General features: G+C 41.5%; 1 protein-coding gene across 1 annotated transcript in view; it reads left to right on the top strand.

Moving 5' to 3' along the window:
* Positions 1–17,083, top strand: part of LOC311499936 (protocadherin-15-like) — a gene marked incomplete at its 5' end in the record, with an annotated part of 128,798 nt that overhangs the window by 15,313 nt on the left and 96,402 nt on the right. The window contains 5 exon segments of the mRNA XM_084561076.1: positions 9,222–9,382; positions 10,292–10,447; positions 12,160–12,279; positions 12,383–12,493; positions 14,188–14,358. Of these exon segments, the coding sequence (XP_084417202.1) occupies positions 9,222–9,382; positions 10,292–10,447; positions 12,160–12,279; positions 12,383–12,493; positions 14,188–14,358 (719 nt within the window).

Below are 17,083 nucleotides of genomic sequence, written 5' to 3'. Positions count from 1 at the left end.
ACACGCGGTTTAGGCTTCTGTGTCTATTTGACGCCAAACCTATGGCGACAGCCCAGACCATATACAGACCCTAAAGGCTCATTCAGGGTACTGCAGGACATAGACGCCATAACCTACGCACGTAGACTACACCGGTGTGAGCCATTTAAACTTGTACACTCGTCAGTCTGGCTCGCTCTGTGAAAACGTCGCTGCTGTATCTTTTTTGCCAGTCAGGTTAATTTTGGTTTCTACTTCCTGCTTCACTTTCTACTTCCTGCTTCTCTTTCAACAATGGCGACAAGTCATACAAATGTTTGTATCTCTGAACCTCCTCAGTTAGCCTTTCCTAGATGTGTTCCATCTTTATTGATCCAAAACAACCAATTAGGAAATTGCAGAGATGGAGAAGCTGCCGGAAACACGCTACTACCAACTGGACCAATCACAACTCTTGCGGTCTGCGTTGCCACGGTGCAGAGTTAGATTTCTGGGGAGGTTACGGCATCAGCTGCGGCATGTAGGGTCTACGTAGCTATGCTGTCAAATTGACGCAGAAGCTTAAACCACCTATTAGACAGCAGACAGTGGTGAACAGGGCAGATATTCACAATAATAATAAAAAACAAAAGTAATAATGCTTTTGTAACAAAATAACTGAACAAAATGAGACAATAATTAGGGTTCTCATAAAAACATTGAATGCAATTTTGAAGACAAACCGTATGTATTTGCTGTGTTGGGCTAAAATATTAGGCAATAAATAATACTAAATCAAGAGGTGTTCGGGAGCCGCAAGAGCCGACTCTTATTTGGGAAACGTGGCAAAAGAGCAGACTCTCCGAAAAGAGCCGAACTTCCCATCACTACCAATCGCTTGATGCAGGTCGTGCGGTTATCCTTGAAATAAATTGAGGTTTTGTTGATAGTAGAGCATCTGCAACACTGCTTCCTGCCTTACGGAATATGGAGTGACCCTGATCCTATCGATATGTTAAAGTCAGAGTTAAAAACTTGACATGTGTGACAGAGTACACCAAACTTCTTCTTTAATTGTTGTGCTGTCTGCACAATATATCATTTTTGAATAGATTATAGCCAGCCAGCGACAGTTCTGCCAATGCCAATTGGTTGGCTGAGGTTAAGTTTTGTGTGGATTATTTATTTTGATTGCCAAGATATTTTGTACAGACAATCTTGGAGCCCAGATGATGCTTTCTGTTGACTTTCCCTTTAGTGATAATTGGTTTCAAAGAGGTCTCTTGTTGGTAATGCTTAAAATACTCAGAGTATTTGCAATACTCAGAGATGTGGCACTGAAGAAAGTGTGTGGTTCAAGATTGAGAAAGAGCTGTACCAACTGGAAAGTAGGTTGGACATTAATGCACCAGTATACCTTGGTGATTTTCATGCATCTCTTTGCGCTGAGGAAATGACATTTGAATGCTTTCTGGGCAATACACAGGCAAATTAGCTGCCTTCTAAAGCGAAGGCAAAAGTGTCACCATGGCTGAATTTAAACTAATTTTGAAGGATGACAGGGTTCCACCCACAATGAAAAGGAAGTTAAAAAAAAACAAAAAAACACTCTACCCACATTTCTCCAGGGAAGAGACCGTTTCTTAGAGCACTTCTTGGGATCACTGTTTACTAAAGGAAACAGCTGCGGCTATTTTTCATCCGTTACTTTGACTACAGTTATTTAAGAAAGGAAAAAGAAAAATGCCGCAAATAGACAGATGTTTTTCAAGTGAAATTATATCAAAAGTAATTAAGGGTTACAGTGCATTTGGAATGCTAACATGGCTGTGATATTGCATGTCAACTCATTTGGTGGCGGCTGTAATACACATACACTATTTTAATTTTGGCAGTGTGTGCTGTGCAGTGGGTCCCTTGACAGCTGGTGCACATATTTGCACTTTCTGTGTTTATGAGAGTCTGCTCCTGAGTGAGACGGGGAGTCCGTGTGTGGGGACAGCAATCAGAAAAGACTGGAAGAAAGTGAACTTAAATAGAGCAGAGAACAAGTTTTGGAGAAAGTCGAACACTTCTGTAGGGGTTTTTCTGAGACACTGATCTTCCAATCTTTTTATGTGCATTCTTAGTTATTCTTCCCATAATTGCTGCTTGACAACCACTTAGTGCAGATAAACAGACATTCTCATTTTTCATCTCGGGTGTAGATCATCCATTTATTTGTCTGCATAATCATGTCGGGCAGCATTGTTCATTGTACAATGATGTGCTGCAGAAGCGTGAGTCATGACTGCACAGTGCTTTCCTGTGATATTTACACTGATGGAGTATTTCATATGGAAAGATGTAGAGTACCTATTTTTTATTATATGTCGTATAATAAAAACATTACACAAACAATAAGAGACGCTGGTTGAAGCAGCAGATATGAAAATAAAAATTAGAATCCGCCTGTCTGCTCCCATAAGATGAGATAAAACAAGGTAAGATAATCCTTTATTTATCTCACAGTGGGAATTTTTTTTCAGTGTTGCAGCAGCACACAGTCCAAAGGACAGTGCAGACAAGAGATGAATAAGAGAGTAAATAGTAGTAGTAGTTATACAATAGTAGTACGGAAGGTCCTGCGGTAACGCTCCTTCAACATGTGCAGGAGAAGCAGACGGCTGCTGAAGGCGCTGCCCAGTGCTTTTCTAGCACCATCAAGGGGGTGGGATTGGTTTTCCATTAGGGATGACAGCTCTGCTATCATCCTCCGATCACCCACCATCTCCACAGGCTCAAGAGGGCAGCCCAGCCCAGCCCAGAGCAGAGCCGGCCTTCTTCGCCAGTCTGTTCAGTCTTTTTTATGTCTGCCACTGAGATGCTGCCACTCCAGCAGACCACTCAGTAGACGAAGGCTGATGCCACCACGGATTCAAAAAAAGGACCTCAGGAGTGGTCCCTGCACTCCAGTGGACCAAAGAGTCCTTAGCAGGTATAGAGTCTGCTCTTGCACTTTCTTATAAAGTGCTCCATCGTGGTCAGCCCAGTCCAGTTTTTTGCTTGGGTGAACACCCAGGTACTTATAGGAGTCCACTATCTCGAAGTAAATTCCCTTAATTATATGTATTCTCCATATACGTACATGTACATATCTTAACATTGTAAACAATGTTATTTGTATTTATTGTATTTTTCATCGCCGCTGTTGACATGCCTTTTACGGCAGGGGTGTCAAACTCATTGTAGTTCAAGGGCCACATAAAGCGCAATTTGTATTAACCTATAAAAAATGACAACTCCAGACATTTCTTTTTGTTTTTGTTCAAAGAAGAACAAGTACGTTATGAAAATGTTTACAATTAATCAACTGTACTATTACAAAACATGTAATGAGCAACCGGACATTTCTTAAGAATAAGAAGTGCAATTTCCGTTTAGTTCTAGGTCTTAGTGTTGTGTTATGTTCACAACTCTTACTAAAACGGTGTAAACCCTAGGAATGACAGTTGCAGTTAATATCTTCAATGTAATTTTTCCATTTTACAAAATTCATCCCGTGGCCCAGATTGGACCATCTGGCAGGCCGGTATGGCCCCCCCGGGCCGTATGTTGACACTCCTGCGGTGAAAAATTTCAAGAACAAATTTAATTCAGACTTTGTAGACTGTTTTATTGTTCCTGTAACTTTTGAAGGATCTGCTTTTATTTTTCTCACTGCAGCAACTAATTAGAACTTCATTTATACTCATGCAGCAAATGTGTAATGTGCAAACATCCATTCCAATAACTACTCCTCACTCTGTATTTTAAAGACCTAAGTGACATTGCTATACAACCCACTTTCATCTATGAGAAACCATAGACTATAAGTGAAACCATCCTATTGCAAATAAATTGGCATTGAGGCAGTAGTAATGGATGTAGACGAGACCAAACCCCACCTGTGTTTGCCCATTCCCTTAGTAAAACTCTGTCGTCCAAAATAAACTTGGAAATAGATCACTAAAGTGTAGATGTCGAAAAGGCAATGTGAAAATGAGAAATAAAACAAGGGGCTTCCCAGCAGAGATCCTTTAAAATAACATAGTTTTAGTGTGGTGTTGTTACCCGAAAGTTTAGGTTTAAGCAGCAGATCCCTGATAGTCTGGTAATACCCACCCAATGCCCACAGAGTCTGTTAAACAATGTTGTAACTCTGTCTGAACAAAGCTGTAGAAAAAGGTAGTCGAGGCCGGAACATTTCCAACATACTGTACGGGCTTTATGAGTTACAAGTCAAACTGTTGTATGTTGATATCCAGCTGATTTCAGAAGAGAGCAATCTGTGTACTATGATTGAAAGCTATTCTCTCACAAAAACAATTTTAGACCACATCCTTTTACAACATATCACAGTTTTTACATGCATGCTTGCTTTCCACTCTCATTTGAATGAAAAAAAAAATGTGGTTTCGTTTTGATTTCTTTGAGCTCAAACTCTGTCGAACACTTTGAAAGGGGAAGAAAAAGTTGTTAGCTGATTCCAGCCTTTGGCAACATTTGTTCTGCTGTTGTTTTAATTTTTAGTTCCGAGTTAACAGCTTGTGTGGCTCCCCCCAAACCAGCCTTTGGTGTGCTTCCTTGTGGCAAACTAAGATTGTGGATTACGTTCACATATTTCAAACCGGACTTTGTGGCAATACCAAAGAATCTTTCAATACAACTAATTTTTTATTTTTTTTAATACTAATCCTGGAACCTTATCTGAAATTGACTTCCACACTTATCTGCTGCCATCGTCTATGGATGCCAACATTATTGATATTTGGGATAAAAGTGAGCCCTCTATGTTGTCTCTGTGGGGTTAGTTTGCTGTGAAGCCCAGATCAGAGGCGACTCTGACCGGGGATGACACTGACTGAATCAAAAGCTGTTGAAAGGGGTTATTTTATTCATTTGGAACTTAAATGAATTTAGTGCATATATGCTATATAGCATGGGAAACTATGGGAAGCCCTTTTCTGAATAGCTCTGACAGACTCTGGCATCTTCCTGGCTGAAATTGAGAGAGGAAATGCCCAGAACAGTGGGAGTATTGCCTGTCACAGCAAAAAAAAAAAAAAAAAAAACGGGCGTTCAATTAACTTGAGAAAGAAGGAAGACTCTCTGTGCCCTCCCGTGTAATACTATCAGCCACGTAATTTCCAAGCTGACAGTTTCAGAAAGATGTAGCCCTCCACTCAAGTTATGGAGGCAGTCATCTTTATGAAAAGCTGTGTCTTAGATTAATGAAGCAGCAACAGGGGGCTCTTTTGGCTTTTAAATTAAATTCTGAGAAGAGCCATTTTTCAGAGAAAGTTTTGGCCAAGTGGGACAGATAATTATTGGTCCTTGTGATCACAACACAAAAATGCATCAAACCTTGACTGCAAACAAGGAGCGCTGTCATTAATAAGGGCCTAAAAATGCAGCAGTGGGTATTATAATTATAATGCAAAAGCTTCCATCACACCTCCATCTGTGCTTCTTCCAGAGCATCCTAATGACTAAACCTGCTTTATGAAATGATAAATTACAAGATGTGAGGGGCAGCAATTAAAAAGCCCATTAAAACACCACCATCCTCTTTAAGTTTTACAGCTGGTAGATTAGCGAGGCAAGTCAAGTGCTTTTAGTTTCGGCAGTACTTTCATACACGGCTATGATTCACTAGCTTAAAAAATTCATATTCACCTTTTGGAGAGAAAACATAATGCACTTCAGAATGACCAGCTGACTTTTCGTTTGAAATTTATAAAATGCAATCTGGGTGAGTAAAGGTGGAACAAAGTTAATAAAAGGAAGACTTTTCAAACTTTTGAAAACTCTTGGCAGATGCGATTTTGTTCAAGTCCTTGAACTATAACTGATTGCTCAGATTATAATGATGCTGTAATTTTTATATGCTTCCGTCCTCTCATGAATGTTATTATATTTCTGAGATGAAAGGTCTGCTTCAGTGGCTATGAAACAAGCAACATATGCCCGTAAATGGAAATTTTGTAAAGTTTCCCTGCCCATCCAAGAATTTCTAATGAGATCAGCCAACCGCATGACTCACAAATTAAAGCAATGCAATTTCCAACAATTTCTACCAACCAAGTCCTGTCATCTAAAGCTACTAACAAGCGTAAACAGTGACATTCAAATTCACAATGTGTGTAAAGGGAGGCATTTCACAGTATATCGCGCATGACATGGATCTCCTCAATAAATAAATCATGGGCTTTATTCAGACATACACTATATTACCAAAAGTATTCGCTCACCTGCCTTTACTCATTCTATGAACTGAAGTGCCATCCCATTCCTAACTCATAGAATTCAATATGATGTCGGTCCACCTTTTGCAGCTATTACAGCTTCAACTCTTCTGGGAAGACTGTCCACAAGGTTGAGGAGAGTGTTTATAGGAATTTTTGACCATTCTTCCAAAAGCGCATTGGTGAGGTCACACACTGATGTTGGTCGAGAAGGCCTGGCTCTCAGTCTCCGCTCTAATTCATCCCAAAGGTGTTCTATCGGGTTCAGGTCAGGACTCTGTGCAGGCCAGTCAAGTTCATCCACACCAGACTCTGTCATCCACGTCTTTATGGACCTTGCTTTGTGCACTGGTGCACAGTCATGTTGGAAGAGGAAGGGGCCCGCTCCAAACTGTTCCCACAAGGTTGGGAGCATGGAATTGTCCAAAATGTTTTGGTATCCTGAAGCATTCAATGTTCCTTTCACTGGAACTAAGGGGCCAAGCCCAGCTCCTGAAAAACAACCCCATACCATAATTCCTCCTCCACCAAATTTCACAGTTGGCACAATGCAATCTGAAATGTACCGTTCTCCTGGCAACCTCCAAACCCAGACTCGTCCATCAGATTGCCAGATGGAAAAGCGTGATTCATCACTCCAGAGAACGCGTCTCCACTGCTCTAGAGGCCAGTGGCGGCGTGCTTTACACCATTGCATCCGACGCCTTGCATTGCACTTGGTGATGTGTGGCTTGGCTGCAGCTGCTCGGCCATGGAAACCCATTCCATGAAGCTCTCTGCGTACTGTACTTGGGCTAATCTGAAGGTCACATGAAGTTTGTAGCTCTGTAGCAATTGACTGTGCAGAAAGTCGGCGACCTCTTTGCACTATGCGCTTCAGCATCCGCTGACCCCTCTCCGTCACTTTACGTGGCCTACCACTTCGTGGCTGAGTTGCTGTTTTTCCCAAACGCTTCCATTTTGTTATAATAGAGCTGACAGTTGACTGTGGAATATTTAGGAGCGAGGAAATTTCACGACTGGATTTGTTGCACAAGTGGCATCCTATGACAGTTCCACGCTGGAATTCACTGAGCTCCTGAGAGCGGCCCATTCTTTCACAAATGTCTTGTTTCACAGTCTGCATGCCTGAGTGCTTGAATTTATACACCTGGGGCCAGGCCAAGTGATTAGAACACCTGATTCTGATCATTTGAATGGGTGAGCGAATACTTTTGGTAATATAGTGTAGCTCCGGCAATGACAGCTGTCAAAAACACCCCACTGTGCTCTGTTACAACTCCACACAGTGTTATAAGAGAGTGAGTCACTGTGCCAAGGGTATGAAAGCAGTGACCAGTTTCAGTTAATTATATCGAAGCAGAAAGGAGAAGGACTCATTCTGCATCTATTTCTGTGGCATTGATCTAACGTGCCGTTGTCGGCTTAAAACTTCACTGTTGTTGTTTCTTAGCTCTTTGGGCTAAATCCTGTCCACGCGGTTCTGCAGCAGATGCATCCTGACAGTTCGTGGAAATGAAATGATAGAAACACTAAAATAGACTGTTCCATATTGCAGGAAACAATATGCTCCTCAATGCCGTGCAATTCAGTTGAAAACACAAGACGAAATTGAATTAAAATGCATTTTGGATCACAAAATGTGGTCGAGCCTTCTATAAGTGGAATTCTGGTGTTCCCGGGGATGTGATGTGAAACCTGATTATGTTAGCTTTCCGCAGCCTGTGTGTTTAAAACCAGAGTAAGTTATAACCAAGATGAGTTTCTTCGCAAGGCATTGCGGAACAATTGGAACAATTGGCTCTCACTTTCTGCCGATTGATGGTTGAGTGAATGTCCACTGGCTGTATGTCAACCATATGCCAATTTTTTGAGATATATACATTAAAATACATATTAAGGATGGCACAGCGGAGTGGTGGTTTGCCCTGATGCTTCACAACAACAAGGTTCTGGGTTCTAATCCATGGGCCAACTGGGCCTTGTGTCTGCGTGGGTTCTCTCCGGGTACTCCAGCTTCCTCCCACCGTCCAAAGTTAGGTTAATCGGTGATTCTAAATTGGCCGTAGGTGTGCATATGAGTGTGAATGGTTGTCTGTCTGTCTGTGTTAGCCCTGCGATAGACTGGCGACCAGTCCAGGTTGAACCCCACCTCTCGCCTGAGGACAGCTGAGATAGCCCCCCCACCCCCCCCGGGCGACCCTTCACGGGACAAGCTGTTATAGATTATTATGAATGAATGAATGAAAATATGTATTAAATAACTCAAGTTGCAGTAAGAATGACATATTCTTAAAATGACAACAAAATTAAAAAAAAAAAAAAAAGGATTTCCTTGACTTTTTAAGCAAATGTCGAATCAGAAGCTATCATAATAAAAGGAAACACAGTTATAAGGGGAAATTTTTTTATTATAAATGTGCTGACTGAGGATTTCTTGGTCAGTCAGTGCTATCCTTCTCAGTTTTGTATCGTCAGTAATGCTATACGCATATGGCTTGAGTAGCTGGGAGGAGCAGCTGTGGCCAGTAAGCAGCCTTAGCCTTGAGCTCCTATCTAAGCAAACCACCAGTCATTTCATAAATCCACTAATTTAGCCACTTAGGAATCAAGCAATCCTCAGATTCAACTGGCTTTGGGAGGGTTGTTTTTAGAGAGCTGCTGTGGCAGTTTAATTAGTCTTTGATAAAAGCTGAGGAGTATGAACCTGGAGGTTTTGCTACCCCCAGGGATGGTGATTTACCTACATAAGATGGGGAACAGTCTACGTGGTTTAAAGCCATGAGGTCTTCTTAGGCAGTTTTTAAATGTGCACTGTGGGATTAAAATAAAAAAAAACGTACACTCTCGTGGTTGATGATGATATAATGACCACAAATCATTTGTCAGTGGGTAGCATAAGCCTTTCAAAGAGCTGTGTAACAAAAGTTCAAAACTGTGATGGAGAATGTCGGTCTACCAACACAGCCATTCAAGACCTGTGCTCTGTCTTCACAGGTACAGTTTTGGTGGAAAACATGCAGATAAATGGCCGTGCCCAAGACCCAGGCAGAACCATCTCACTGACACTGCTGGACAACTACGACTACTGGGTAATACTGGAGCCAACGCGGCAGAGACTCTACCTCAACAGCACTGGGCGCGTACTGGACAGAGATGTGAGTACGGGACTGAGGTCATGAAAAGTTGCGTCAGAAGTGTGCATTGATTAAAAGAGTTTTGCTAATTTTGCTAATTCTATTCTCCACCATAAACCCATTTTGTTTTTATTTTAAAAACAAATGTGAATTCAGACATGTCGCAACTGAGTTGGTGGTAATTTGTGTCAGTGTGGCTTCAGAAAATCCCCTAGTTCTAAATATAGTCGGTGAATATATGAATATGTTTGCATCAGTACATAATGTGTGCACTTCAGCTCTCCCAGGGTATCCAATTACCCACAGTGCTTACCAATGTCTAAATGATACAATATAGGATGTGAGATGTGTGGCGCTGAGGGATTAGTACAGGGTCTTGCTCCTGTGGGAAAAGAAGTTGTTTGAAAGCTTGTAGTCAGATTACATGGTCTGAGGGGAAGACGGATGGAATATGGAATATCTCAGAAATGTGTCTAGTAGAAATGACAAAATTTGAGGAGCACGTGGGAGACGAACGTCTACAAGTGATGAGACAGAAACTAGCTTCCTGCAGTTTATTGTAGATCAAGTTTACCCTCGCTGTTAAATTCAGAGTGAAGCATTGTTGCCCATAGAAAAGGTTGCAGATGGCCAAAAGACATTCCAACAGACTGTAGTAATATTCTACAGTTAAAATCAGACGGTACAGAGCAGCTTAACATATAAAATAATAGCCGTGATTAGTTTATACCAGCACTGTGGAAGCATCACAATGAATAAGAGGAGTGAATAAAGGAATAGCTGAGTTCTCACTTTATTACCGCTCATGATGTATGCATGTTCTTTATAAACTGATACTGTCAGCAGTAACTCGCTGTGACCCCCGCCAGCTGAAGGTAGCTTGAACCATACAGCAACTTCCGCACATTTCTTTCTATTTCTTTCTTTCAGCCCCCCAACTACATCACCACCATTGTGGTTCAGGTGCAGTGCACCAATGAGCTGGTCGGTACCGTCATTTTTCACGAGGTACGGATTGTCGTGAGGGACAGGAACGACAACGCCCCTCGCTTTCAGCAGCCACGCTACTACGTCGCCGTGAATGAGGTAAGGGGAAGAATTCCTCTAGTTGTCTGAGTCTTTAGCTTCTTTAAACATGAAGGCTACTGCGGGACTTAGACGTTGTAACCTACGCACGTGGCCTACGCCGATGCGAGCCATTTACACTTGTGAGCACGTCAGTCAAGCTCTCTCTGTAAAAACGCTAGTCGTGCTTTGTCTTTTTTGCCAGTCGGTAAACTTTTGTTTCTACTTACTGCTTCACTTTCAACAATTGCGACTGAAACTTTCACCGAAGACGAGTCATACAAATGTTTGTGTCTCCAAACCTCCTCAGTTAACCTTTTCTCGATGTGTTCCATCTTTACTGATCCAAAACCAACAATTCAAAAATTGCGGTACTACTAATCACATCTCTTGTGGTCAGTGTTGTCGCAACGTGTAGTTACATTTCCGGGGAGGTGTATGTCAGGCTACGGTGCTAGGGTCTGCATAAGTTCTCGGCTGTTGCCTTAGCTACGACGTCAAATTGCCTGTGACTCGTACTCGTAACTTTTCTCAGACACAGCAGCCACATTCTTTGGTCCCATTCAGCCATTTGTATCAGTATGCTTTCAAATAGTGACCAGTTGTTATACGAGCCCTCGAGTTTTGCTCGTACAACTACAACACGACACCTCGTTGTTCCTCTACCGACTACATCCTTTGCACCTGTCTTTCATATTGATACAGACTGCATATACTGTATGTAGCACAGTGTGACTAGGAGGACTTCACACCTCTGTATGTTTTTATGAATCTTGGATTTTCAACACTTTTGGGCCACTTCTGCCTGCAGCCCTGAGTTTCCTTAGGCAGGGTCTACATAGGTGACGTTGTGGGAGGCATTGCTTTTTGCCACAGATACATTTTTTAAATACCAGAGGGGTTGCCAAAGGTGTTGACATTTTGAAACCCATACTTTCAAACTTATGTTTCAGCATACAAATGCAATGAGTGTCAGACGTATATTTGGTTGTTGACTAGATGTTATTGAGAAACTTGTCTATCTGACTACCTGCAGTTATTAGTTAAAACTTTCTAATTAACTGCAAATAATGTTTCGGATTTGATATATAAACAATAGTTGCAGCTTAGGTATCTTAGGCGAACATTTGGGAATTTTGTTGCGGCTTGCTCTGCATTCAGCCGTATACATTTAATGAGCACCAGACAGAAACACCATTTTCCTCAGCCTGCAACACCTGCAGTGATTCAGCCCAGTCTGCCAAACCTTCCGACTTTAATGCCATATGATAATTCCCGTGCCGAGTTCTATGCAAACACAACCTTTGTCTTCATTGTTCACACGTTGCGTGTTCAAAATTCCCGTCACAGTGAGTTATCATAGCCATATGAAACTGCCCCAACAGTATAGTGAGTCATTCTATGTTGCTGTCAACTCCCCTGAGCAAGATCTCCTGCCCTCTGCCTGTTCCTGTGGACTTTACAGAGGGCTCTGGGGAACAGCAGTGGTTCTCATACATACTTTTTGTTATTCTGTCAGCGGTGCACATAAGCCTTCAGGTTGCTGCTGACTGCAACATTTTCCCTTTTTGATTTTTTTTTTCTTGCTTTTTGTATATTAATGTTGTAGAGTGGCAGCAGTAATAGCCATATGAGTGTGCTCTCTGCTGTAAGTTGATGTTGTACTCACAGGGGGCTGGTTGAGCTGTTGACTTTTTTTTTTCTCTCTCTCCCACTCTCATATTTTTCTCTAGCTCACGCCGGTTGGAACAACCATTTTCACTGGCTTCTCAGGATTTAACGGCGCCACAGACATTGACGACGGCCCCAACGGACATATTGAATACAGCATCCTTTACAACCCCAGTGACCCGGTATATGGACAAGTCACGCCACAGTAAACACCCTCTACGCTATTGTAAATTTCTCCAGCAATTATGACCACCCTTCTTCCTTTTTTCTTTCTTTTTCTGTCAGGAATCTAACAGAACTGTAAGCGTTGCAAACACCCTTTCAGGAAACATTATACTGGCAGAGAGGCTTAACTATGAGGAGAGGACACGCTATCTGGTTTTGGTCCAAGCCAATGTAAGTGAACTAATAAATAAGTTATAGGTTGTCTGTTTCAGGACTGACCTTGAGGATAGAGAACGCTCAATGCCACTGAACGCTGAAATTAATTTTCCGAGCTTAAAGTCAAACCTTTGCTGCATAATTTCTGCTCCTCGGTATAGTTTGAAGGCCGTGTCTGATCTACTGTATATTCTCTCTTCTTTTTGATTAACTGTAGACATCATTTAGCATTCAACAGGGCTGCATTTAACTTAATTGTAACATCCCAATCTTCAATATTATGAGAACTCAAACTAGTGTTTCATTAGAACTAACTTTAGCTGTCTTTGACTTGCACTGAGATATCTGTTTACAGTCAGCTTTGCATATCAGTGCTAATTTAATTATGTGTTTTACTCGAGCGTGTGCATCTCCCTCAACAGTCTCGCCGGACAACATGACTGGAAAAAAAAATATTGTAAAACAAGTTAACTTAATGATGCAGTTAAGGGAGGATGAATTATGTTGAAGGCTTTTTTATGTTCTTTTCTCGGTCCTTACACTTTAGTCATTAAGCAAGAAATATCTGTTGATGAAGAGACATAGAAAAGCTGCGGGCCAAGAATTTGACATCAATTAAAGAAACACCCAGACTGCAATCTAAAAGTCCCCCGTTCCTTAATGGACAGTACCGGATGTTACAAAGCCTTATTGTGTGAGAGCGTCAATATATGGAACCTGTCTGTGCTGAAAAAAGAAGAAGTTGTCATTATAATCTTTTCCCGATCGCTGATTATGTAACCGCATAGCAAGCAGCGGTCAAACATAACACTCAATACTTTGAAATGGAAGCAGTAAAGTAGCGCAGGACAGGTAATGATTTAGCAGTCAAGCCATCTCCTGTTCTCTCCATTTCCTGCATGAAAGAGCAAAAATTCAACACTTTAGGCCAACAAGAAGTTTTCCAGTGAGATGTCATTTTCTCTCCCAAAAGGACATCAGAAAAGAGAGAGGAAGAGGCTGTGGTATTTACCACAACTCTGCACTGTGCGTGTCAAAAGTTCAGTTACACTGAGTTCTTTGAAGGACTGTGCTGCTCGCTCCTCACGGTGCCACTCCAGACAGCCAATATTCCTGCTTGTGTTTTATTGCCAAGAATTATTTTTGCAGAACGTAGTTGAGTGGTGCTGTTCTGATTGTTCTGACGTTGGATGTATGTCTGTAAACATCTTTTCAATGAGTATTTGAGGAGGTGTCAGCCATGAATTTATTATGCAGCAAAACGCTGAGCAGATCAGACAGGTAACTTAATCAAACAGAATGCTTTAAAATCAAGTAATACATTTATATCGCCATAAATAAAACCATTTCTTTTCATCAAAAATATTTGAGAGACTTTTTTTTTTATTTACTGGTTCAACAAATCCTCCTTGTTGCATTTAAATAACAAATGTCATTAAACATTGATCATACTGTGGGGTAAAAGCACAATCAGAATTTTCTCAGCTGACCTTTTCGTTGAAAATATTTATAAAATAATCTACTTAAAGCTTAAAATGTGCTCCAGTTACCTGCCCTGTAGCCAAATAAATGCAGGATTAAAACAGCACACATGCATGGCTGTGAGCTTCCATAGTTGGCAACACTATAACGCATGTTAAAGAACAGAGATCTGTTACGACTTTAACATGTTATATTGGTTTTACCCTGAGCCTTTGTCTGTCTCCCAGGACCGCGCTCCATACCCCCCCAACCGACTAACCGCTACCACCACCCTCACCGTGGACGTTCTGGATGGAGACGATCTGGGCCCCATGTTCCTGCCTTGTGTTTTGGTGAACAACACTCGCGACTGCAACCCCCTCACCTACCGTGTTGCCATCCCTGAATTCACTGAGCCGGTAAGAATCGGGCCGACAGGCAAACGGCAAGGTCATTTTCAGCCGATTTCCTCGAGGTAATAGTATGTGCATATCTCAGGTTTTTTGCACGCAGGTTGTTCTTGTTTGTCGATCTGTGTCTTTGTGTGTATGCATTATGTGCGTAATGTCAGTTTAACACAGTAAATAAGTGCAAATGAGGAGGCCTGCACTGTGTGAGCCGTTTGGTTCTTCTTTGCGTATGTATTCACATATGAATCAGATTTATGATACATGTGTGCGTCATGAAAGACTTTTTAAATGCTCTAATTGTCCTCTCACACCTTGCCTTTGCCTCCTCACCTAGAGGCAGAGTATGTTTTGCTGTTTTTGTCTCAGCGTGGCAATTCTAGGGGCATTTTCTGGTCTGTTGTACCAGCAATTAGAGCTGAAGGCTGAGCTGACCTGGGATGACAGCTACACACCACCGGAATTCGTAGAAGCTAGAAAAACAGAGAAAAATTGCATGGCAGCTGAGAATAAGAGATAAACAGTCTGAGGTAGCAAGCCAGTGCATCAATAGAAATTATATTAATCTATTTTACTGTGTGTATTTACATGCATGAAATGATCATCAGGATCAACTGAAATGATTCATAATGAGCTCTGCTGAATTATTGAATTTGACCCCTAGACTAGTTAACAAGAGATTCCCCTCAAGGTGCAATTAGTAGCTGTTCTGGAGGTTTCAGCCATACAGCACGTTCCTCATCATTAGTGTAGACTAGACTCCATCGGACTGAGCTGTATTGAGTCGAGTTTCTTTGTGTTGGAGCGGGATGGGTTGGGTTTGATTGGATTTACCGGGCTGGACTGGATTGTGCTTGGCATTGTTGCGTCCTCACAGCAGGAAGGTTTGAATCCCAGCAGGTGTCCTGTTAGAGTTCTCCGCGCTTCACTTCCCTCCCACAGCTCAGGCATTCAACATACAAAGTATAAATTACAAACACTAAACTGGCCAAAAATATGGATGCTTGCCAGAATAACATTTCTTTTCACACTCTCATTCTCAAGTATTGTTTTCCATGCACTGTATCATATGTGGTTAATGTGAAAGGATTACTGCAGTTCCTGTATTTCTCGTGTAGTTTACCATCTAGGATTTGTATATTTCAGTGAATGTTGAGTGATGACTCATTCACCAAGGGTCCGATTAAGGAGGAATTATGTAGCCTAGCGTTTTCAATCCACTTTATAATGGCAGCTTTAGCCACAGGTGCTTTCCGGTGCTCATTTGTTTTCTGTCTCCATCGCTACCAGCCATGACTGATAGTCGTACACAAAGAATGCTGAGGAAGTTTTGCTGCAGAGTTTTGTTGGCTTATTTTTGTGGTTTGTCTTAAGCTTTGAGGAAACTAAAGGTTACAGCAAGGCAAAAAAAAGTCTTAGAATAAAGTAAAAAAGATAACTTGGTATCTCAACCGTTGTTTTTCATGCACTGTGTCATATGTGGTTAATGTGAATGTGAGTTACTGCAGTGTCATAAGCGTTTTCTAAGTGTGCGTTTGCTTTATATATACATTGTAGTGATCACGTCTGTCAGTGTCAAATCGATGACAATAAGCTGATGACCGCATTTTCTTCTTTTATTTCTCGTGCCGTTTTCCATCTCGGTGAGATTTGTATATTTACATGAATGTTGAGCAGTGAATCAGATTCACCAAGCGTCCGATTAAGGACGAATCATCCAGCCTATTTTCAGTCCACTTAATAATGGCAGGTGTTTTCCGGTGCTCATTTCTTTTCCGTCTCCGTCACTGCCAGCCACGGCTAATAGTCGTACACAAGGAGTGCTGAGGAAGTTTTGCTGCAGAATTTTGTTGGCTTATTTTTGTGGTTCGTCATAAGCTTTGAGGAAACTAAAGGTTACAGCAAGGCAAAAAAGCCTGAGATTAAAGTTTCCACATCGTCATAAAAAAAAAAAAAAGATTTTCCAAACATGGCATTTATTTAGTTGAGAATGCTGCTCTCAAGCTGTACTGTAAAAAGACAACATCAAGTATGGCTTATGTGTACTAGGGGGACAAATATCAGACATGGTAGTATAACAGCGATTAAAGTGAACAGAGACGCAGACAAAGAGACAACACAGAAGCCTTCAAAAAAGACACAATGGGACAACGGGCCCTACACAGAATGGCACAGACATGTACAGTATGTGTATGTACTTGTAGTGTACCGTTAGCTGGGATTGGGTGGATGAGGCATAGCCGGTCACCGTTGTTCGTCCAGTCTTTCCATTCAGGGTTGGCCGGTGTAATGTATAATTTATGATAAAAGGTTTGCAGACTGCTAAGTATGCAGGACCTCGGAGCACCCGCTACACCGACCAAAGCTTTTTCATCAATGTGAGGACTGTTGGCATATTTCCCCATCAGTTTCAAAGCTTCATACTAATAGATGTTACAGTGACCTTTTCATTATTCACCTCTCTACTGTACTGTACATGTCAAGTGTTTCTTTGATTTTTCAAGAACTGCCAATGCATTACAACATTTACTTCCTATTTTCTTTTAGTTAATTTAATCTTATAGCAGCTTTGTTAGGAATGACCTACATTAGCGTTGCAGTTTTCAGTCAGTTTTTGCTGGTGTCTGATTTTTCTCCATTCTGCTGTGTAACCGTTATGCTAACATGTCTGTCCACGGGGAGATTTGTCTTCCCATAATTGATGAGTGTATTATAATTAATCACAATGGCACGACAG

Source organism: Chelon labrosus (genome assembly GCF_963514085.1).
Source record: "Chelon labrosus genome assembly, chromosome: 15".
In the NCBI taxonomy this organism is placed as follows: domain Eukaryota; kingdom Metazoa; phylum Chordata; class Actinopteri; order Mugiliformes; family Mugilidae; genus Chelon; species Chelon labrosus.
This window is presented reverse-complemented; position numbering and strand designations above follow the sequence as displayed.